Source organism: Anabrus simplex, chromosome 3 (genome assembly GCF_040414725.1).
Source record: "Anabrus simplex isolate iqAnaSimp1 chromosome 3, ASM4041472v1, whole genome shotgun sequence".
NCBI lineage: Eukaryota > Metazoa > Arthropoda > Insecta > Orthoptera > Tettigoniidae > Anabrus > Anabrus simplex.
The window spans coordinates 32,835,319-32,860,827 of record NC_090267.1 but is presented as its reverse complement, the minus strand read 5'-3'; the positions used below and the strand labels follow the sequence as shown (position 1 = coordinate 32,860,827).

General features: G+C 38.3%; 1 protein-coding gene across 2 annotated transcripts in view; it reads left to right on the top strand.

The window, feature by feature from the left end:
- LOC136865944 (uncharacterized) overlaps window positions 1-25,509 on the top strand; it is a 142,013-nt gene that overhangs the window by 91,357 nt on the left and 25,147 nt on the right. For both annotated transcript variants that reach the window (XM_067142505.2, XM_067142504.2), the window contains exon 9: window positions 11,649-11,776. In XM_067142505.2, the coding sequence (XP_066998606.1) occupies window positions 11,649-11,776 (128 nt within the window). The remainder of the gene's footprint in view (window positions 1-11,648; window positions 11,777-25,509) is intronic.

Genomic DNA, 25,509 nt, shown 5'->3' with positions numbered 1-25,509 from the left:
TGCGAGATTATTTGAAAGACCGTACATTGTTATACGACACAGAAGATGGTCAGAGAAGAAAACGGCTCACAGGTGGTGCAGCGCAAGGCTCAATTCTTGGATCAAACCTTTGGAATATCGTGTGTGGTGGTTTGTTACGGCTGGAGATGCTAGAAGATGTGAAACTTGTGGGTTATGTTGATGATGTGGCTGCTCTGATAGTAACCTGTAACCTAGAGCTGGCTCAATTTAAACTGAATCAGGTGATGCGACGTGTTAAAGAATGGATGATAAATCACAGGTTAGAACTCTCAGATCATAAAATGGAAATTGTCCTCCTGATGAGGAAAAGGATTAATACTGTTGTACCGATGCAGATCGGGCAGATAGCCATCGAAACAATTAGGAGCACAAAATATCTTTGTGTAACGCTTGACACTAAGCTTACATATTGGGACCACATCCAACGGGTAACAGATAAGGCAGCGAAAACCATGACTGCACTGAGTAGACTTATGGGAAATATCAAGGGGCCAAAATCTAGTAAAAGGCGGCTTCTCATGTCGACTGTCAAATCGATACTTCTATACGGTTCGGAAATTTGGGCTGAATCATTAAAATTGCAAAATATCGAACAAGAATTGCGGCTGTACAACGGAGAGCAGCTTTACAAACTGCTTGCGCATATCGTACAGTATCAGAACCTCCGATTCTAGTAGTAGCAGCAGTAGCTCCTATTGACTTGTTTGGCTTTCGAAACACAAGAAATTTGGCTCACACAAGAAGTGCTAGGAAGGAAAAGGGCAAAGGCTTTGACTCTTAGTCGCAGAATGCAACGATGGCAAACAAGATGGGAAGATGATTCTAGAGGGAAATGGACGAGAAGACTGATACCTTCTCTGGGCGTATGGGTTGGCCAAAATCATGAAGTGAACTACTATCTCACACAGTTCCTGACAGGTCATGGATACTTCCGAAAATTTCTTCATAGACTAGGGCTAGCAACTAGTCCAGTGTGCATATACTGCGGGGATATCGATGACGTATTACATACTTTTTTGTGTGTTTTCATTGGCTGCCACAAAGAAGATGCTTAGAAGTTATGCAGAATTGACGCCAGGAGGGATCGTGTCAGTAATGCTACGAAGTCAAGAGTCTTGGGACCAGGTGGCAGTCTACGTAGAAAATATTCTGCATCAGAAGAAGAAGGACCTGGATGATTATGACAGACAGTAAAGCAGAAGAAGGAAGATTAAGCACAAGATGCATTAAGCATGATCTCTGTCCTGAAGTAATGCGAGAGCGGTTTCCGGGGCGGAGATAAACGTCATGAGAAAAGGGAGTGTGGTATTTAGTGGGTAAGAATCTCCATACACTTGTTGAGTGCAGACCCTCACAAGCTTCTTATGAAAGATTTTCCACGCTCCCTCGAAAAAGAAAAGAAAATTATTATTATTATTATTATTATTATTATTATTATTATTATTATTATTATTATTATTAGCAGCGTATTCTCCCAATAATGGAAGTCGTTAAGCAAACAACTCAATCAAGCTTTCTTTGGGTTCTTCTTGTTCTTCCAATAGGCTTTCATTCTCTCTGAGAAGGCTTGTTTACGTTCTTCCGACCATTTCGGTCTGCACTGTTTTTGCTTTGGTTGCTCTGATGTAACTTCCCACTTGTTGACTTTGTGTCTGAAGGTGTCTCTTTCTAAAATGTCTGTTGCACATATGTTTGCATTTTTGAGGTCCTTTCGAAGTTCGTCCAGCCAAGGTGTTGAATTCTTAAGTGAGCTAACATAATTTAATATTCTTTTTGACAGTCGATTTTCTGGTAATCTTGTGAGGTGTGCATAGAATTTCATTCGTCTTTTCTTATTGTCAATTTCAATGTTTGAAACTTTTTCTGTTGTTTTGATTGATTGTAGCCTGTAACCATCTTGGGTATATCTTGCTCCTAGGATTTTCCTGATGATCTTCCTCTCTTGCTTTTTTATATCTTTTAATTCTTGTTTACTGTTAAATGACAATGTTTCACTTGCGTAAAGGATGTTGGTTTTACGACTGCGTTGTAATACCGAATTTTTGTTTGTCTTGACATGCATTTTTTGTTGTAGATGTCTTGAACTAACCCTAATGCCTTCTTGACTTTTTGGAGACGGTTTTGCTGTGAGATCTTCTCAAGGCCTGTCGGTTCGATGAATTCTCCGAGGTATTTAAAGTACGAGACCCGGTCGATTTTACCGTATTTTGTTCTCAGGCTCGTGATATCTGTCTTTGAACAGAAGAATTTAGTTTTCTCAAATGAAATCTGTAGTCCCACTTTTTCTGCAGATTCCTTAAGTATCTCAAGCTGCTTGATGGCAGTCTCCTCATCCTCTGTTAAAATCGCCAGATCGTCCGCATATGCGAGGTATGGTACGTAGAGGTTGTTTTTGGGAAAGCCCAATCGGATCGGTTTCCAAGATTCACGTTTTTTGAGTTCCTTCTCCCATTCTTCCATAGCCTTGTCTAGGACGACATTGAACAGAATAGGAGAGAGTCCATCACCTTGTCTCACACCTGTTTGAATGTCGAAGGGTTCTGAAATTTCTCCCATAAATTTCACTTTAGATTTTGTGCCCGTTAGTGTTTGTTTTATGAGTTCTAGGGTTTTGGGATCTAGTCCTCTCTCTTCTAGAATTTGGAATAGTGAGGGTCTATCGAATCATATGCCTTTTTGAAATCTACGAATGTGCATACTGTAGGCTTTTGTCTGAGGGCTCGTAGTTTAAGTATGGTTTTGAGGTTGAAAATTTGTTCTGGGCATGACCTGTTTGGTCTGAATCCTGCTTGAAATTCTGATAATTTGGGTTGTTGTGTTCTATGCAAGAGACAGGCTGATAGTATTTTGTATGTGGCTGATACAAGTGAGATTCCTCTGTAATTGTTTACGTCTAACTTGCTGCCTTTTTTTAATGTAGTGGATGGATTAGAGCAATCTTCCAGTCATCCGGGAGCTTTTCAGTTTGCCACATGTTTTGGATTATTTGTGTAATTTCTGTGAGTGAATTTGGGCCTAAATTTTTCAGAAGTTCAGCTACAATTCTGTCTTCCCCTGATGCTTTGTTGTCTTTAAGTTTCTTGATATGTGAATAAATTTCTTCTTGAGTTGGTGGTGACGAATTTTCCGGTATGATTTCTGGCTGTACTTTCGGGAATCTCTTTTTGGGTTCTGGACAATTTAAAAGCTGTGAAAAATATGTAGCTAATTCTTCGCAGTTTTCCTTATTTGTCAAGGCTAGTTTACCATCTTCCTTCTGAAAGCAAAGGTTCTGTGGGGAATATCCTTTAATTTGGTTCGCAAAGGTCTTGTAGAAATCGTGTGTGTTGTAATTTTTGAAGTTGTCTTCAATTGACTTCAGTTGGACATTGACGTATTTCCGTTTATTTTGTCTTAAAATCTTGGATACATGCTTGCGAACTTCGAAGAATTTCTTCTGTGTTTCTTCTGATTTGTTACAATTGTAGTTTTGAAATGCCTTTTTCCTTTCTTCTAGTGCGGTCTCACATTCTTCATCAATTGGAAGAGTTATTATTTTTAATATATCTCTACTCAACTTCCCACATGGTATGTACCTTTAAAAAGACTGTACTTGTGTTTACATTGTTTATGTTTTCTTCAATATTTACGCTTTAATTTACTTCAGGCTGATGATGACCTATTACTAGGTCGAAACTAGTCCCTATGTAATTTTCATTTTGTATTGAAAAGGTGGACCAATAATAATATATTATTTTACTCTATTGACTGTTGTCACCTAAGTCCAATACACGATTTGTCATAATCAGAGTTCATGCGCGCGCACAAATTATAAGACTTTGAATATTCGAAGATAGCCTCTGTCAGCACTTCGACGAACACTGCAGTGTGGAGAGTCAGGCTGGACAACGAGCTATGACTGTCTGATTGGGTCTAGTGAGCTCAGCTTATATTCAGTTTGGGGTTCCTCCATCATCATATAACGTGATCTCTTTGAGGCCGATTATCTCGTGAATCCCTTGACGGATTTTCTTGAGATTCATAATTTGAGACGTTTATGTTATCCTCTTCAAAATGACCTATTGCTCAAGTTGCTGCGATTATAATTAGAGAAGCTTTTAAAAAAATTTCAATCAAATGTTTGCGAAGGTGTGACGTTCATATCCAGAACATACCAGGCCATGCAGGCTACATGTGGTGTCCGGCGGGTAGTCTATATTGTCCCTGCAGCTACGTCACACACACAGCTGTCACTGGCTCGCCTGCTCGCTCCTCCGAACATAAACAAACCAAGTTTGCTCTGAATGTCTTGCGTGATGATGAAATACAATTAATAGTAAAAAAATACGGCATGTACAGGGCATATCCGGTACAGTACTGATGGATGTTTCTTCAACTGTGCGAGTATGGCCTATATTTTTAATTAGTGAAAATAACATTGTGACATCTACTGCCAGTGTAATCGTGACAGTTGTATTTCAAAATGAATGAAAGCATTCTTATCCTAAAAACAACATTTAGATATGATTTTTTGGGTACGTATTTCAGAGTTCTGACTGATTTTTCACGTGCTGTGAAGCTTTATCCTGGCCCTAATTACTCACAATACAGGGCGATATATTCAAATGGTGAAAATATCCTTGGATTAGTTGCTTGTAAACACCCCTACTGCCACTGTAACTGTGTTATGTGTATTTCATATTTTCCGAAGAAATCTTAACCCAAAAGCAGCCTTTAAACATGATTATTGGGCGCGAATTTCAGGGTTCCGACTGTTTCTTCACGTTCCATGCAGCTTTATGCTGGCCATAACTACAAACAGCACGTCCAGTACAGGCTCATTTCTGCTGACACGGAGCATGTCATGTTGCCTCATGAAGTTCTCTCTACTGCGCAGTTATAGTCCCGTGTACCAGCACACTGTACCAAAACACTCCACGTCAAGCTCCTAATGTTTCGGAACAGCTGACTGTTCCGACCTGTCCAACCCTAGTAGCGTAATATCTCAGAGCTGTCAGTAGCCTATTTACTAGGGAAACAGGATTACTTCTTTGTATTGGAAAAACCAGCTGATAGCAAATTTGTTGTAGCAAAATAACATGGTTTGACTTTAGAGACAGAACTTTTCCATAAATGTTTTCTCACTCAGGTCTTTAAACTGGTTACCCCTTCCAACTATCACCTTATTGTCTTCCCGATTATCAGTGAAAATGAAAACCTACAACCTGTTTTCCAGTCAATAATTGGGTCAGGGATGGAATGAATGAAGCTCCCATAATGCGGTGAGGATAGGAATTGTGCCGGCTGCCGAAGCCTGTCGCACTCCTCTGGGGCAATGATTATGACTGACAGATGAAATGATAGTGGGGAGTGTTGCTGGAATGAAAGATGACTGAGAAAACCGGAGTACTTGGAGACAAACCTGTCCCGCCCCTGCTTTGTCCAGCACAAATCTCATATGGAGTTACTGGGATTTGAACCACGGAACCCAGCGGTGAGAGGCCGACGCGCTGCCATCTGAACCACATAGGCTACCCGATTAACAGTAGAGTGTTACATACTATCCACTTCATATCCGTATCGACTATAAGATCCAATTAATTGAAGGAACAAGAATCCACCTGATCGATACTTTCACTTTTATTTAGCCTTAGGCTATTTCAATAGACATTAGATTAAAAGTTCAGGACATGTTTCGAATGCGTTGCATTCATCATCAGCTGCTTGCATTTGGCAAAAGTAAAAATTAGCTAAAAGCAGTCTCACAATTTTCTTAAAACCTTAAAAACAAGTGTTAGTAGTGCGTGTGTGAATGGATGGGGGGGGGGGGGGGGGGAAGAGGGGGGGGGGATGCATTGAAGGCGTTTGTTAGTTAAACTAAGACTTATTATTAAAAATCTTAATGTTAAAAACACTGATGGACTAAAATACAGTTCACTATGAGTCTTGTGAATTTTCCATGAGTTCGTTGATTACTGAAGAACTTGTATGCACTGTGTGAAGTATTTCTGTTGAGCTATTAGTAAAAAGTTTCCTTGAGAAGGCATCCGGTGTTTTCACGTCTCTTATCTCCTGTTGAGTGGAGAGGTGTGGCTTGTTTCGAATATGAAGTTTGCTAATTTGTAGTTTGTATGAGAACAGTTGGATCGTCTGTATCACGATCTGTAACTGGCAGGAAAAATGCGGCTGTTAGTTGGAGTTTGAAAGACGTAACGGATAATAAGTCTTTAAATGTAGGAAAATATAAAAGTATGAACTTACCCTTGTCTTGCGTGTTAGTTTAACTTCCCGTGCTGCGGGAGTGGGTTTAATCCGGCTGCCTTCAGCCTTGTATTGTAACTGTGTGCTGTAGTTCGTGAGTTAGCCTGGTTAGGAGGGAGGGGAAATGCGGACGCGTCGTCATTTGCTATATCGGACGGGGAGGAGGTTACTGCTTGTGACGTATCGGCCTTGTGATTGCTTGAAGTATGCGCTGGGCGTGTTTGCTTCCTTTGTAATAACTCAATGTATCTCAGTATGCATTCAAATAAGGGGTTCCTCTGTTCGTTTACTTCATTCAAATTCTTGTCCTTATTAAATGACTTGTCTAGAAGGATATGAATATTTTCCAGACTGTTCATTAACCTTCCCTTGTTTAGCGTATTGAGAATTAATAGGTCTTGTTTAATGTCTGTGAATCTATGGCCTGTTTCACTCATGTGTACTCCCATTGCTGAGAATCTTTTATGTTTCTCCGCGTTGACGTGTTCTAAGTACCTTATTGTGAAGTTACGTCCAGATTGCCCTATGTATGTGGCCTTGCACTGATTGCATGTCAGTTTATAAACACCTGAATTCTGGAACCGCTCCTCGCTATTTTGATTGACCATATTGTGGTTGAAAAATTTTTGTCTTGTATTGTTAGTCGTCGAGAACGCTATTTTTATGTCATGCTTCTTGAATAAATTGGTAATTGCATAAATGTTGGGATTGTTAAAGGTGAACCTTACGTACTTTTTTGTTTGCTCTGATTGTTTTGTTAAGTTTGTTTGTAGTTTATGCTTGCGTTTGGCAATTAATCCGTTAATGGTTTTTAAGTTAAAACCATTAATAAGGGCCTGCTGTCGAATGAAGGCTAATTCTTTATTTCTCTCTTTGTTGTTTAACGGGATTTCAAAAGCTCTGTTGATAAAACTGTGATACGCTGATTTTTTGTGTGAATCGGGGTGTAGGGAGTTACTATGAATGGTTGTTGGGGTGAATGTAGGTTTTCTATAAATACTAAAGTGAAATTCATTGTCTTTTTTAGTTGTGGTCACGTCTAAAAAATTAATCGAACCATTTTCTTCTTCTTCGACCGTAAACTGTATATTGGGGTCTAAGGTGTTCAACATGTGTAAAATGCATTTTTCCTGCCAGTTACAGATCGTGATACAGACGATCCAACTGTTCTCATACAAACTACAAATTAGCAAACTTCATATTCGAAACAAGCCACACCTCTCCACTCAACAGGAGATAAGAGACGTGAAAACACCGGATGCCTTCTCAAGGAAACTTTTTACTAATAGCTCAACAGAAATACTTCACACAGTGCATACAAGTTCTTCAGTAATCAACGAACTCATGGAAAATTCACAAGACTCATAGTGAACTGTATTTTAGTCCATCAGTGTTTTTAACATTAAGATTTTTAATAATAAGTCTTAGTTTAACTAACAAACGCCTTCAATGCATCCCCCCCCCCTCTTCCCCCCCCCCCCATCCATTCACACACGCACTACTAACACTTGTTTTTAAGGTTTTAAGAAAATTGTGAGACTGCTTTTAGCTAATTTTTACTTTTGCCAAATGCAAGCAGCTGATGATGAATGCAACGCATTCGAAACATGTCCTGAACTTTTAATCTAATGTCTATTGAAATAGCCTAAGGCTAAATAAAAGTGAAAGTATCGATCAGGTGGATTCTTGTTCCTTCAATTAATTGGATAACAGTAGAGTGGCGATATTATTGTAGATACAGTAAATTGTCTTCAAAATCGTCATCTTCAAACCTTGCCACCATTTTGAAGTTTTGCAGCTAATCATTGTTTAACCCTTGAACTGCTTCAGTTGTGTCTGTCAAATGCTGCAGTAATTTTCCACAGTGCACAGAATAAAAGAAAACAGTGTCTGAAAACACATCATAATCATAATTTAAACTTATCATGCATAAATATAAAGCTGAAAGACTGATCTACATAGTGTTGATAGAAGTCAGTCATTGTCATTATTATAAACTAATCATTAAAAGTACTTTTATAAAATATTTTGAATAAAAAAAATATTTTGTAACTGTTAGTTAGGTTCTTCAGTCTGTTGAAACTAATTTTGAATAAATAACTTTATAAATAAAGTGAGGATATAAAATTGCAATCTACAGAAGATGACTTTAAAGAACATAAGTCAAGGAATTATTATAGAATTAAACAAAAGTTATCCAAATATTCCTCTTCGTCACTCCATTTTTGTCAATGAAAATGGAGAAATGGCTTATACTATCGATAATAACTGTAAAATCCTTCTCAGTATACTTAACATTGAAATTCCTCTGGAAAAGTTTCGATTCACTTCGTATCAAAATAATAAAGATTCTACTCCACCGACTGCCCAAGAAATGAGAGAAACCATTCAATCATTAAGAAAGAACAAGGCTTCAGGAGAAGATCAAATAACTGCAAAACTTTGGAAAAATGCATGGGAAAATCAAAAAACGTCACAAAATTATATTGGACATTTGGCAATCTGAAAGGATCCCCAAGGTTTGGAAACTGGTGATAATACATCCCATACACACCAAAAATAAAAAAAATAAATGTAAAACTGATCCAAACAATTGTCGAGGGGTCTCCCTTGTACAAATCACATATAAAAGTCTCTCCAAAATTGTACTAAACTGAGCAGAGCATCAACTGGACCACCAAATTGGTGAATGCCAGGGTGGATTCACAAAGCAGAGGTCATGTGCAGAGCAAATTTTGACTCTAAAAAGTATTTTCGAAACACATCTAACAAAAATTGTCTTCACATTTGTCAATTTCAAAAATGTTGTAACAGAATTTGGACATCACCAAAAAACAAAAATATTATAAGTGATACACTGACTGAAATGAAATCCAAAGTAAAGTTTATGGGTGGGTGTAGTGATGAGTTTGAAATAAAGGTGATGGGCTCTGCCGTTTACTGTTTAACTGTGTTCTTGAAAAAGTTGTCAAAGAGTGGAGAAAAGCAGGTGCACCATGTCACCGACCAGGACCAAAAATTAAGGGTATTGACATAGACTGTCTAGCATTTTCTGATGATATGGCACTAATTGCCAAAGATGTGTCTGATGCACAAAAACAGATTGATGTACTGGAAGAGCACGCAGCAAAAATTGGATTTAAAATCTCATATGAAAACACTAAATTTATGACAAATATGAAAACTGCTCCATCTGACTTACCATTGATACGAATAAAATTGGAAGAGTAAAGGAATTTAAGTACTTAGGTGAATGGATCACTGAAAGTGGTAATGAGAATAAATCAGTAGCTTCAAGAATTCAGAAAATGGAAATTGCTTTTCAACATACAAAGAATGTTTATAACAAAAAACGCTTGCCCTGTAACAGTAAAATTCGTCATTACTTAACAGTGATCAAACCTGAAGCTCTTTATGTTTCAGAAATGCTCAAAGTACATCATAAATATTTAAAGGAGCAATTAGCGATTAAAGAAAGGAAAAATCATGAGAAGAAACTTAGGGCCAAGAATTAAAAATGGCATACATTACCCCAAACCCAACTCGGAAATGCATTTCAAAATATCTAAACTTGCTGATAAAATGAGATTGCGACAAATTCAGATTTTTAAGCTATTTGGAAAGAATGAATAACAACTGACTTACTTATCGAGTACACAGATGTTTGCAAATCAAATGTATGAGATCAAAGTGGTATAAGCACGTAAAGAAAGACCTCACTGAATTAGGATCACCAAATCTTGCACCCTCGCTAAGAAAGACAAGGTTGCAGGCATCCAAGATGAAGTAATATTATAATAATAATAATAATAATAATAATAATAATAATAATAATAATAATAATAATAATAATAATGTTATTTGCTTTACGTCCCACTAACTACTTTTTAAGGTCTTTGGAAATGCCGAGGTGCCAGAATTTAGTCCCGCATGAGTTCTTTTACGTTCCAGTAAATCTACCGACATGGGGCTGTCGTATTTGAGTACCTTCAAATACCACCGGACTGAGCCAGGATCGAACCTGCCAAGTTGGGGTTAGAAGGCCAGCGCCTTAACCGTCTGAGCCACTCAGACCGGCCCATGATGAAGTTCCTTTGGTCCACAATTCAAAAAATTCAAACTGGACAAGTTGAGGAATGATGTGGTTGGGAAAGAAGCTGGGATTGAGACATCATTGTTAGATCGGATCAGCATGTCCAGACTGAGGTGGTTTGGGCATGTAATGAGGATGGAGCCAACAAGAACAGCATATGTTAACTTGGAGCAACATGTGGCAGGGAAACGGATGGTGGGAAGACCAAGAACCCATTGGATGGACATCATAAAGATGGACATTGCAGATTGGGGAAGGACACTGGAGGACGTCATTAACAACAGAACGTATCTCAATAAGACAGAATGGAAGAGGCTCGCCAGCAATACCTGGGAAACTGGAACTGTAAAGTGATGGTGATGATGATGATGATGATGATGATGATGATGATGATGAAATCTGCAGGATAAGAATATAATCAGAAAAATTGTTGACACAAGGGGATTTGAGAAAGACAAGAAGAAACCAACACGACGCATTTGGTCGGAGGAACAGAAATTACAGCAGTCCATGAAAACGAAGAAACCAGCACGACTTATTTGGTCGCAGGAACAGAAATCACAACAATCCATGAACATGAACTATTCAGCAAGGAGGAAAGCTCAACTGATGTTGATTCTGCCTGGTCTGAAAGGACCCATTCGTGCAGATGATGATGATGATGATGATGATGATTGTCTCAGAATGAAAACATATCGTAACAAAATTATACCTGAAAAAGAAAAAATATTAATGAATGAATTTATTTATTTATTCAAAATTAGTTTCAGCAGACTGAAGAACCTAACAGTTATACTGTAAATTAACTGAGTTAAAACTGAAAAGAGATGGCATCAGATTGCCGCCACTGCCGCCACCACCACCATCTATTGGGCCATGTGTCCCATTACCATATAGTTTTCATCGGACATTCTACAGATCTTTTTCCCCTGGGTTAATGTCAGAAAATTCCTGTTGTCAATCTTCTAAGTTTCATCCTTTGTATACGATGTTTCCAGTGTTCCTGATAACTGTAGATGTAGTTGTATTTTCAGTTCTTTTAGCACCTCATCATTGCTTTTATGGTCCCACTTGGTGTATCCTACAGTAAGGCACATGAACATCATTTCTCTTGCTGTGATTCTTGAAATGTCTTGAGTTCTTAATGATCATGCCTCATATCCATAGCAGAGCGTTGATCCAATGTGGGCATTATAAAGGCACAAACAAGTGTTTTTCTGTACAAGTGATTACTTCTTGATGTGATTGATTATTATTTCATAGCCTAAAATTTCTTTTCAATTTATTTTTACAGATAGCAAAAGCTTGTCCACTCATAGAAACTGTAAATTTTACCCATCTACAAGGTCCATCCAGACCAGGAAACTACATAGTCTATCTTAAAGAAGCCTTACAGTATTGGAAATATCTGAAAAGGTTGAGGTAAGTTGGAAATATTGAAATATGTAGATATTTTATTATACCTCATTTCATCATTATTATTATTATTATTATTATTATTATTATTATTATTATTATTATTATTATTATTATTATTATTATTATTATTATTAACAAATGCATCGCAATTGGGAAATATCCTGATGACTGTGATCACTTACGGTAGTGTGATAATAAAGTCAAGTTAAAACATAATTACCCAACAACGACTGTGTTGTGTTTTATTTGGCAATATTATTTCATATTGGTTAACCCTTTCGCATTCGGTTAAATGGTAACAGTTGATCCTAACAGTAATTTAAAGCGTTGAATTTGCATTTTACTCTACTGATATATCCACCAGCTCTACAAAATATTTTTATTTTTGACAAATGAAATCTGTTAACCGTGAATGTTTATGTTGTTGTTATTTGAAATTGTCATTGCGTTGATCTGTTTTGGTTGGCTTATGAATACAACAATTTGATCTTGCTATCAGTTGAGTTTATTTAGTTTCTTTGGTATATCGTGTGTTCGCTGTACTTTGCGAACTATAATTTTACACCTTCTCATTACTCCGTTGTTGCACGTGCTTGTGTCACCTTTTTATCGTAATGGCTAGGCCATATTCAAGGCCGAATGAGGTAGATATCCTTGAATTTTCAGATGATTTAGAGAGTAATAATGACCTCCTTTTGCTGAAAGTAATTCCTGGTATGTGGGAAGTGGCACAGTCGCAGCTGCTCACTGTGCATCGGACCGCGAGTACCGGACATCGATGACAGTCACGTGTACAGTGAATAACTTTGTGGCATGCTTCATGAGCAGCACACACATCATATTGATATCAAATTATTCAGAATTACATCTTCTTTCTTTTAGGTCTAAGAGTAAAGAAGAAAGATGCAGTAATATCTGATCTTTCTGTCATTGAAAACATAATTTATTTTTAAAAATTTATTTTCAAAGTTTAATAATTTTTTTTTTTGGCTTTACCAATAATAATTCATCCAAGTTATATTCATTTCTGAAATGCTCATAGTTTCCTGTATTAGTGTGATTTATTTTATTTTAATATGTGTCTACATGTTGACTTTTTGTAATTTGGTTGGAAAATCACAGAAATTAGTTTGAGCTTCTTCAAGCAAACCCCTGTGTATAAGCTGAGTGCAAAAGGGTTAGTGTACAGTATATTATTTTATATGTGTGAGTGTGTTAACATAATGCAACTCTGCTAAATTATAAATTAATGTATCTTCAGAAAAGTGTTGACAATGTTTTTGAATATAAGAGAGGGCCACGTGCCCTAACGTTGCCACTTCAAAGAAGCCAAATAAATATAGTATTAATTCACGTATTAGACTTGTTCTTTTTCCACTTTTACATTTAAAAAATTTGGAGTGAATCCCATAAGTGATAACCACAAATTTTCTGCATTGAACACGTTTTCTAGGCTATAAAGAGCTGAAAATTTTACGTGTAAACCATACCTGCCAAGTATTCCAGTTTTTCCGTAAAATGTACAGATTTTAGTGTGTTTTACGGTTGTACGGATGAACAACATTATTGTACAGATTTTTAATATCTGTGTTTGTTTTTGCTTTCTGCAGTCAAATGGAATTTGTTTGACTTTCGATAGTAGCTGGTAATACAAGATGCAGTGTTAGAAGTTTGACCGGTAAATGTATCGATAATCACATTATCGATTTGACCCCAACTGCTACTTCATTCACTGAGATGTTCTCTAACAAGTAGCAGGCTGTGATTTTTAAGAAAAGAAATCAGTGAAAAGTAGCAGGCTGTGAATTTATATATAACAATTCAGTAACTGCATTGTGCTTCATAGCAGCTGAAAGGCTTTGTTTGTGTGTGGGTGTGAGTAACATTGGCGGTAGTTCTGAAACTTGTGGAATTGTGTGACGAATTTGTAAGCAATTTAGTATTTTTAGTGGTGTTCGTAATGAGTTCAACTAGGGAGGCATATTCTGCTGAATTTTCTTGTTTTATACGATCATGGAAAGGCGAAACATTCACATTCTGTACCATGTGCTCGTGTGATATAAACGTTTCTCACGGAGGAAGAACAGAATTTGTAAATCACATTAAATCTTTTAAACACTTCTCCAATACAAAATTTAGGGATGGTAGTCAGAAAATTTATTTATTTATTTATTTATTTATTTATTTATTTTTTTTTTTTTTCTGGAGCTAACCTACATTTAGTAATAGGGGAATGCTTGTTCACTTCATTTTGTAATTGAGCATAATATCCCGTTAGGTGCTGCCGATCATGCTGGTGCTTTGTTTAGTAAAATGTTTCCAGGTTCAGAAATTGCAGAAAAATATGGCTGTGGTTGTAAGAAAATCACACACATTTTGAAAGAAATGGCTACGGATTCAAGAAGTGAACTCGGTGGTTACATGCAACGCGAACCATTTTCTTTAACTGTGGATGGAAGCAATAATAGTAATGCTAAGCTTTACCCTATTGTTGTCACCTGTTTTGTGGCAAAGCAGGAAACTATAGTTAGCTCAGTGTTGTCTGTCCCAGCCCTGGTGGGTGATTCAGCGGGACGTAATATTGGTAATTTGTTAATTTCACAGTTAGAGTGTTACAAAATATCAATTAAAAATTGTGTAGCATTCTGTTCCGACAATGCTCCAGGGAAGTACAGTCATCTATCTTCATACTGGGTTTTTCATGCCATTTGATTAAGTTGCCTGCTGAGAAAGGTTCAAGCAGTTTCCCTGTTAATGTTGGTGAACTATTAGTCGACATCTATTGTTTAGAAAAGAGTTGTAAGAGGAAGGAATGCCTAAAGAAATTCCAAGAGCTTCACAACAAAGAAACGAAGAAGATACTGAAACATGTTTGCACAAGATGGCTATTGTCAGAAGGTGTCTGCAGAGGCTGTTAGAGCAGTGGGATCCACTACTTGGTTTCTTTAAATATGAGGTGCTTGTTGTTAATACTCAGTGTGCATCATCTACTAGCTTAACATGATTTACGATCCAAAAAGCCGAGTCTGGTAGTTCCAAAGACCATGAAAAGAGGAAAGCTACTGAGTTGTCAGAATTGGTCGCTCCCAAAAGATTTGCACGTGTCTCAAAATCTGGCACTCCGGTGCTAAAGAATAAGAACATTATTCAAAATCATGAAGAACCTTTTTTTATGGTTCTGTCATCAGGCTTAAATAAGGCATACTGTGCCTTCCTGTATGCTGTCATTCCTTTATTTGAGAATCTCAGTTCTACACTTCACAGTGCTTCCCCTCACATTCGTAAACTACTAGAACTGATGATGAACCTGTCAAAGCAGCTGCTTTCCAGATTTGTTAAACCAAAAGTGATCAAACGTTCCCTTTTATTAAAAGTTCTATACCATTCTATTGAGAATCAGAGAGACAATGATGAGTTAGTCATGGGTGTTGAGACAATGAACTTGGTGAAGAAACTTAATGATAGAGATAAATCAACATTCTTTTCATATGCCAGGGGTTACTTCTGCACAGCATGTGATTATATTATTAACACGTTCCCTCTCAATGATGAAGTACTGAAACATGCAAAGTTCGCAGATGTTTCAAAGATTGAAGATGCCAAGTTTTCTTCTGTACAATTCTTTATAGAAAGATTTCCATCATTGCTGCCGAGGAAGGATGCAGTGAATGTGCTTGAGAACCAATTTGTAGCTCTTTAGATTGATGACTGTGCTACTGTCAAGAGCGAGAATCTGATAGATGACACCAAATGGGCTCGCTTGATGAACATTCATAGAGGTGATGCTGTTCCTAAGTATAATAGGATATCCAGTCTAATGTTTTCTGTTCTGACTCTACCACACCGCAATGCTGAGTGTGAATGTGTGCTCGAGTAGTTTTCCTCCAGAATTTCTGAAGAAAGCAACTCATCTCCATCTGTTCTCTCCAACCTGTGATGCATACTGCATACTGTGAACTTGACAGAATTTTGTAAATAAGTGTAGGCCTACATGTTTAGTTTAATGTTGACGGTGACATTCGTATTGTGACCTGCAATTTAAAGTGCAGAAAAACACTGTTCGTGTACTGTATGAATTGTTCCCAGTGTTAAGGGGAAACAGATGAGCACTCTTCAAGATGTAACTTTGTATAAGAATTTCAGGGGTGATCATAACATGTTTTTGACTTGCATTAGTGTTGTTTGTAATCTCCCCCCATGCTCTTTAGATTGATGACTGTGCTACTGTCGAGAGTGAGAATCTTTTGAAAGTTGACAGGTATGATGTAAGTATTCTATACTATTCTTTGATAAACTTATGAATGTATTCTGAGTTTTACTGGCTATTTTCGTTGGAAGGCAGTATTTCTAAATATAAAAACAATATAAATGGTGACTTTTAGGCCTACATATAAATAAAATATAGTCGGTTTTATTCACTCTTATATCACGTCATTTATTTCATCCTATTAACTCCTCTAATGAAGTAGACGTCAGGAAGGGCATCGAGTTGTAAAATATGTGTACGAAGATTCTTCTTACTTCGTACTCGACTCCATAGAGAAAAGGAGTAAGGTTATCGTATTACCGGTATACAATAGTAATACAAAAGAACTTAATGGCCAGTTGAGCATTAGGCTTACCACATAGTAAACATGATCACCGATTTCATTTGAATTATCGTCGTCTTGTGCCACCAACTTCCCTGCTACCCGTGTGTCGTCATTCCAAATTATGTCATCTTCACTGCCATGTACTGCTACCTAGAGCATTCGAGACCATGTCTTTAGAAACTTTTAAAAGTACCGTAGTTTCGTTCCCGATTATAGAGTCCAGACAGTGAGAATCTATTCGCAAATGGTTTCTGGAGATGATCTCTGTTATTCCCAGTTGGTGTATGTGTAGCAGAAGCCGCCCCTTCCGAATAAAGCCGTGCTGTAGAAAACATGCCGACCCACCATCTGATAACTAGCGTATATTTCGAGTTGTACTTCCGAATGTAATTCATAGTGACTGGAAGCATTCTTTGGATAACTGCGGCTGTTGAAAGCCAGACCTTTATTTTAAAGTATATTTCATGCTTGTTCTCTAAATTTATCACATCAGGATTTACTGAAACAGCTATAATTGAGACAAGAGAGACCACGTTGTTTAGGTTAGGTGTGCTATGATGTGACTGGATAGTGCCAGAAGTTCCATGACAGAAAGAATAAAAATAAATAACAGGAAACTTGCCACATTTATGAATATCTACAGGTGTGGCAGTAATGCGTTTTATTGATGCGGCTGATGAAGAAATCGAAAGGATATATGAGGAGATAGAAGATTTAATACAATATGTAAAAGGTGACGAGAATCTAATTGTGATGGGAGACTGGAATGCAGTGGTAGGCCAAGGAAAAGAAGGTAGTACAGTAGGAGAATTTGGATTGGGACAAAGGAACAAAAGAGGAAGTCGGCTGGTTGAATTCTGCACTGATCATAATTTAGTCCTTGCCAATACTTGGTTCAAACACCACAAACGACGGCTGTATACGTGGACGAGACCGGGAGACACTGGAAGGTATCAAATAGACTTCATTATGATTAGGTGGAGATTCAGAAACCAGGTGTTGTATTGCAAAACTTTCCCAGGAGCAGACGTTGACTCTGACCACAACTTGTTGGTCATGAAATGCCATCTGAAGTTGAAGAAATTGAAGAAAGGAAAGAATGCAAAAAGATGGGATCTAGACAAGTTGAAAGAAAGGAGTGTGAGGGATTGTTTCAAGGAACATGTTGCACAAGGACTAAATGAAAAGGCTGAAGGAAACACTACGGAGGAAGAGTGAAGATTCATGAAAAATGAAGTCGGTAGGGCTGCTGAAGAAATGTTAGGAAGGAAGAAAAGATCAACTAAGAATCAGTGGATAACTCAGGAGATTCTAGTCCTGATTGATGAACGACGAAAATACAAGAATGCTAGAAATGAAGAGGGCAGAAAAGAATACAGGCGATTATAGAATCAAGTGGATAGAAAGTGCAAGGTAGCTAAGGAAGAATGGCTGAAGGAGAAGTGCAAGGATGTCGAGGGTTGTATGGTCCTGGGAAAGGTAGATGCTGCATACAGGAAAATCAAGGAAACCTTTGGAGAAAGGAAATCTAGGTGCATGAATATTAAGAGCTCAGATGGAAAGCCACTTCTAGGGAAAGAAGACAAAGCAGAAAGATGGCAGGAACATATCCAACAGTTGTATCAAGGTGAAGATGTAGATAATTTGGTTGTGGAACAAGAAGAGGCTGTTGATGCTGATGAAATGAGAGACCCAATTTTGAGGTCAGAGTTTGACAGAGCTGTGAGAGACCTAAATAGGAACAAGGCACCTGGAATTGATGACATTCCTTCTGAATTACTGACTGCCTTAGAAGAAAGCAGCATGGCAAGGTTATTCCATTTAGTGTGCAAGATGTATGAGACAGGAGAAGTCCCATCCGATTTTCGGCAGAATGTTGTTATACCTATTCCCAAGAAAGCCGGTGCAGGTGTGAAAACTACCGCACCATTAGTTAATTATCTCATGCCCCCAAAATTTTAACACGTATTATTTACAGAAGAATGGAAAAGCAAGTTGAAGCTGAGTTGGGAGAAGATCGATTTGGCTTCAGAAGAAATGTAGGAACACGTGAAGCAATCCTGACTTTACGTCTGATCTTAGAGGTTCGAATCAAGAAGGACAAGCCCACGTACATGGCATTCGTAGATATAGAAAAGGCATTCGATAATGTTGATTGGACCAAGCTATTTACGATTCTGAAGGTGATTGGGATCAGATACCGAGAACGAAGAATTATCTACAATCTGTATAAAAATCAGTCTGCTGTGATAAGAATCGAGGGCTTTGAAAAAGAAGCAGCAATCCAGAAAGGAGTGAGACAAGGCTGCAGTTTGTCCCCCCTCCTCTTCAGTGTTTACATAGAACAGGCAGTAAAGGAAATCAAAGAGGAATTTGGAAAGGGAATCACAATCCAAGGAGAGGAAATCAAAACCTTGAGATTTGCCGACGATATTGTTATTTTATCTGAGACTGCAGAGGACCTCGAGAAGCTGCTGAATGGTATGGACAAAGTCTTGAGTAAGGAGTACAAGATGAAAATAAATAAGTCCAAAACAAAAGTAATGGAGTGCAGTCGAAGAAAGGCAGGTGATGCAGGAAATATTAGATTAGGAAATGAAGTCTTAAAGGAAGTAGATGAATATTGTTACTTGGGTAGTAAAGTAACTAACGATGGCAGAAGTAAGGAGGACATAAGATGCAGACTAGCACAAGCAAGGAAGAGCTTTTTTAAGAAAAGAAATTTGCTCACTTCAAACATTAATATAGGAATTAGAAAGATGTTTTTAAGACTTTCGTGTGGAGCATGGCATTGTATGGAAGTGAAACATGGGCGATAACTAGCTCAGAAAGAAAGAGAATAGAAGCTTTTGAAATGTGGTGTTACAGAAGAATGCTGAAGGTGAGATGGATAGATCGAATCACGAATGAAGAGATACTGAATTGAATTGGTAAGAGGAGATCGATTTGGCTAAATTTGACAAGAAGAAGAGGTAGAATGATAGGACACATCTTAAGACACCCAGGACTTGTGCAGTTGGTTTTTGAAGGAAGTGTAGGTGGTAAGAACAGTAGGGGTAGACCAAGGTTTGAATATGACAAGCAGATTAGAGCGATGTAGGATGCAGTAGTTACGTAGAGATGAAAAGGTTAGCACAGGATAGGGTGCATAGAGAGCTGCATCAAACCAGACTATGGACTGATGACTCAAACACAACAGCAACAACAATGTTTACGGCTATTAGAGACCACAGTAAGCAATATTTACATGTTTTTAGAACTTTCTTTGCAGCCCAATATCGTTGAATTCTCTTTCTGGCTGCCTGTCTGCTTTCTGCTGTCCACCCACTGTTCTGATGTTCTTCTTCACGGAAGCACTTGAAGTTATTGATCTGGTGTCGGTACGTGATTCTGTTAATGATGTCTTCACAATTTAGTCCAATTTTTTTAGATCCTTCCTGACCTCACTGAACCACTTATCACATGTGTTAGTTCTACTATCGAGTATGGTAAAAAATTTCTTAGTCAACCACTTGCGTTCCATTCTAGATAGGTGGCCGTAGAATTTGAGTTGTTGCTTCTTGATGGATTCCATCAGTTGTTCGGTTTTCTAATAAAGTTCCTCTTGTCCTCGCAACCTGTATTGCCCAGCCACGATCTTTGGGCCCATTATCTTCCGAAAGGATCTTCCTCTCAAACTTCTCAGCTTCTCTCAGACCAGCCTTTCCAGTAATTCGGAAGCATTCACTTCGATTGAGACATTCGGACTTAATCACCGTGTTGTAATGTCTGAGTTCAGCTTGCATTGAAATTGCCTTTTCATTGCACAAATTGTGTGTTTTGCAAAACTCTGCAGCCATCTTATCTCGCCTACTGTTGTTAGCTCCTCTTTCGTTAGATAGTGTTTGCACAATCTCACCGAGATATTTGAAGCTGTTAACTGTTTTAATTTTACCATACCTTTTCTTTAGTTGTTGGGGAGTTGTGGGGATATTAGTCAAGGCCTTGGTTTTTTTCAAAGGAGATCCTAAGTCCAGTCTTTTCAGCTTGTTGTTTTAAAATATTTATCTGTTGTACAACTGTACCTGTGTTTCTAGAAAGGATCGCTAAATCATCACCAAAAGCTAGACACTTGATCTTGACACCATTCTTCGAAGCTCCAATGTATACACAAGAACCTTGTTTATCCGGTCCTCATTAATCCGGATCTCCGGTTTATCCAGATCGAAAATAATAAAAATGTATTTTTACTTGTACAGTATTTCTTTTACGGGATCGACTCTTCTTGAATGTCTTTTCTACCAAGGATAGTTAAGGACAGGAATTGGAAGTAATTCGGCCACGGTCCATCAAAGGTATCGTCCTCGCATTCACATGGAATTGAGAATGGGAAACCGTGGAAAACCATTCCCAGGACGGCCAAGGTGGGATTCGAACCCACGCTCTTCTGAATGCAGCGCACTACTAATTCACTGATGGTGAATTCGAAAATGAAACTGGTGCTCCATCAGAAGAAACAATGACTCATGGAGAGGCAGCAATGCAGCTGGACAAACTGATGGCCTATTTAGAATCCTAGACTGAAACCACACCGGCAGAACTATTGTTAGTAAAACATCTTCGTAATCATGCTGTGCGCAAACACTATGCAAATGTAAAACAGAAAAAATCACACATTATTTTAGTGCATAAAACAGTCATGAATGTAATAAAAGTGGTCTTATACGTTTTTGTACAATTGAAAAGAGTACAACTGTACAACATATGTTAAAAGATTATATACCATGTACTATTTTTTTTTTCTTTTCGGATTTTCGATAATCCAGATCAGTTCAGGTCTCACCTAATCCGGATAAACGAGGTTCTTGTGTACTTGGTTCAGTAAACCTCTCTTGCTAAGTTCCTTTCCCATTCATGGATAACCTTGTCCAACACGCAGTTAAAGAAAGTCGGTGATAGTCCATTGCCCCGTCTTACTTTTGTTTTAATATCAAACTCCTTGGAAAATTCACCCATGAATTTTACTTTAGAGCGGGTGAGTTAGGGTATGCTTGATAATTTATGTCCTTTTATCATCCACTCCAAATTATCTCAAGATGTCAGTTAACACTTCGCGGTCGACTGAATCATACGCTTTCTGGACATCTGCAAAGATTACTACCAGATTTTTTGAGGTGTAATTTTCCGTGACTTTTCAAACTCCATATCTGCTTGATGCATGATCTTTCTTTTCTGAAACTACCTTGGTGTTCACCACGTTGGTGATCTATTTACTCCACTAATCTGGTCTGAAGGGCTTTTGAGAGTGAGTACCTTATATGCTATAGGTAAAATAGAGATGCCACGATAATTGTTGACATCTGCTTTTTCACTTTTTTTTTTTGTAGAGGGTGAATCAGTGCCATTTTCCATCTTTTCAATCTCCCAAATCTTTATCATTTCATGGACTAATGCCTGGATGATTATTTCTCCACCACATTTCAGTATCTCCGCTGTGATTGAATCATCCCCTGCAGCTTTGTTGTTCTTCAGTTCCATGACTATCTTCCAAATTTCATCTTTGTTTGGTGGGACTGAATCTTTGTTTCTTTGTTCTAGAAGAAATTTTGGCCATTTATCTCTGGGTTCATCATAGTTGAAAAGTTCATCAAAATAGCTTGCTAGGCTTTCACAGTTTTCTTTATTGCTTACAGCCAATTCCCTATCCTTTACCCGAAAGTTTAAGCTTTGTGCCTGATAACCTTTCAAGTGCTGTCTGAAGGTCTTACAAAAGTTCCAACTGTTGTTTTTTCTAAATTTCCAATCATTGCCTCTTATTTCTTTCATTCATTTCTTTTGGCTTGTCAGTGGGTTTTAGCTGTCTGTTTCCACACTTCTCTGTAAGTATCAAATTTATCCATTATTTTATCGGAATACCATGCTTTAAAGGACACTGCTCTTTGATCTATTGCCTTATCATAATCTTCATTTCACCATCTGTGTTTGCGCGCTTGTTGTAATGCTGCTTTTCCTTTGCAGTATCATCATCATCATCATTATTCGTTAGGTGCGTTGGTGAGTAAAACAATCGTTATGATTGAATTGTTTTTATCACGTTTTAAACCTACTTCTTTCCAAAAATTGAGTTACTGGCCTGAGTTACGAGATATTAAGCAATCCCTGTGTTAACGATCTCGCCTGCTATATTAATAGCAGCCGCGAATATTTCTTAACTAAAGTAAACTCATTTTGTCATCCTGAGGTGGTGCAGCTCTTTATAGGTAGGCACGCTCTCAATGGAGGAGAACTTCATGCACCATATTTACCACAAATCAACCTTCCTGCAATTCTTAAATCTCTGGCAGTATGGTACCGGAAATAGAACTCCGGCCCCCAAGAACGGCAGCGAATTGTGTTAACCATTACGCTGGCAGACATTCTTAACTACAAAACACACACACATATAGCATGGCTGATGCATACTTGCAGTGCGCGGATTGGACACAAACTATTCACCTATTTGTGTGACGTCATCAGAGCTGCAGCAGGCCTATGCTACAGGGGCGGACACTTAACTGTGAAACACATATGTACCATATGACTTTGATGTATGTTTTCATTGTGCAGTTCGTACGGATAAAACTATTCACAAATTTATGTGATATCATTGGAGCTGCAATAAGGCCTGTACCTGCTTCGAAACAGAATCATTGGGTCTTGTAGTGTGAGATCTTTTTTTTCATTTTCTTTGTCTTGAAAAGCCGGGGGGAGGGTGTCCAATATGCATGAGTAAGTATGGTAAATAAACACATAAATAAACAAACGAGGCTGATGGATCTGAGCACCTTCAAATATCACCTGACTGAGCCAAAAATGAATAAATTACTTTAAAAGCCGTAACTAAAACAAATGATGTCCTTATTCCACAACATATGTTCTCTAAATGTTCTGATGGAAGGCTGCAGTACCGTCTCTGCCAACCCCACATATGCAGTTTACTAATTAATGATTTGTTACTGTCACAAATTATTAATAATAAATGGAAGTACCTAAACTTCAAATTGCCACTGATTAAGTTTTGACAACATCTCAACATCAGGTTCAGTGCTTGATATTTAAATTCATATACTTGTTCCAAATGTTTTCCAGTAAGTCAGAATCCTCCTCTGGATTTCAAATGTTCCATCTCTGAAAATATGCATAGATTGTCATTTTCATAGTGTGGTTACTGAGGTGGTCCATTTCTTTAGGTAGGCAGAGCCTGTAGGAATCGAGGACTGAGGAAAGCTCAAAATTTAGCTCTTAACTTGGAGTTACTTTGAACATGAATTAATTTGGTCTGAAAAATCGTGGGTATGGGAAAAAGGATAGCGAAGCAGAAAGTTATTAAAAGTGCTCCTTTTTTTGTGTGATACATGGTCCAATATAAGACTATAGTGAACTTGATTTAATTCTGTAAAACTGTTGCTGTCACTGTGTAATAGACGTCATTGTTGAAGGATTTATTATTATTCTGCTAGTATGTTATCATCACTGTAACTCAGATTGGTTTTCGGCAAGGGAAAGGGCTAGGAATGGGAAGGAAGCTGCTGTGGCCTTAATTAAGGCACAGCCCCCAGCATTTATCTGTTGTGGAAATGGGAAACCACAGAAAACCATCTTGAGGGTTGCCGGCAGTTGGGTTCCAGCCCACTATCTCCCGGATGCAAGCTCACAGCCGTGCGCCCGTAACCGCATAGCCACCTCGCCTGGTTGCTAATGTTTTATCATCACAGTAACTCAGATTGGTTTTTGGGAATGATGGGCTGGGAAAGAGGTGGGAATGGGAAGAAAGCTATTGTGGCCTTAACTAAGGCACAGCCCCCATCGTTTACCTGGTTTGGAAATGGGAAACCACAGAAAACCATCTTCAGGGTTCGAACCCACTATCTCCCAAATGCTAGCTAACATCTATACACCCCTGACCACACAGCCAACTCGCTGGCTTTGAAATTCTACTCTTCTCCTACTTGTCATTGTTCAGGTTTCAGCAGCACAAGTCAGTATAGGGGTATAATACATTTTGTACATTATCTCTTTACACTACCGTGGTACTCCCTTACTCCAGGCGAGGTTTCTTACTCCCAGTGGCAAATAGGGGCTCCTAACTGGCTTGCCGGCAAACTTGAGCGAAATAAAATAGCTCTCACGGACCAAACACACAACCCCCTGTGGGTGGAGGGCGCATACGAAGAATACACCCACTGCATCCCCTGCCTGTCGTAAGAGGTGACTAAAAGGGGCGACCAAGGGATGATCAAATTAGAACCATGAGACTACTTGTAATTAGTACCACTATGTTAGGTACATAATAGGTTTGTGATTAGTAGCGACAGTGTGTGCTTTCGGCTTTTACAGTACCCGTGATTAGTACCACTATATGAGCAACACCCAGGGTGAGCGACACCATGGTTCTGCCTTTGCCTATGATTAGGAACCACTTTGTGAGGAACACCACGGGATAGTACGAGTCCCTGTCGTTAGTACACTTATGTGATGAACACCATAGGTTTGTGTTGCCTGTAAATGGCGCCGCAGTGTGAGAAACACCATAGGTCTGGGTTACATGTGTGCATTACATTACCTGTGAGTAGTACCATAATGTGTAGAATACTGTGAGTCTATGCTACTTTTGATTAGTACCGCAACGTGTCAAATACCATGGTTCTACTTTCCTAGTGATAAGTACAATTATGAGGGGCCGATGATTTAGATTTTGGACCCCTTTAGACTACAAGCATCATTGATTCAGTATTGTGCTTTAGAAGCAGTCCCTTGGTCAGTAATACTATTGTTTAATGTTAGTTTCTGGGAATGTCGAGCATTGCAGGTCAGATGCACTGATTGTTTTAACTTCATATCCATCCATTCATTTTTCGTTCTCATGTTTTGAATTCTGGTCAGTGGAGGATTTTGGACTCTTAAATTGGCGGTACATTTCGTCTAATTTCGTACCATTAGGGGCCAATGACTAGGTGTTAGGCCCCTTTAAACAACAAGCATCATCATCATTACACTTTGCATTACCCTCTCGCTAATCTCCATGTCCCGAATTGTATTCTACATTAATTCACTCCCTAGATATTTGAAAATGTTAACAATTTCAAGGCCTTGACCATCAGTTTTCCATGATGCCTTTCCCTTGTC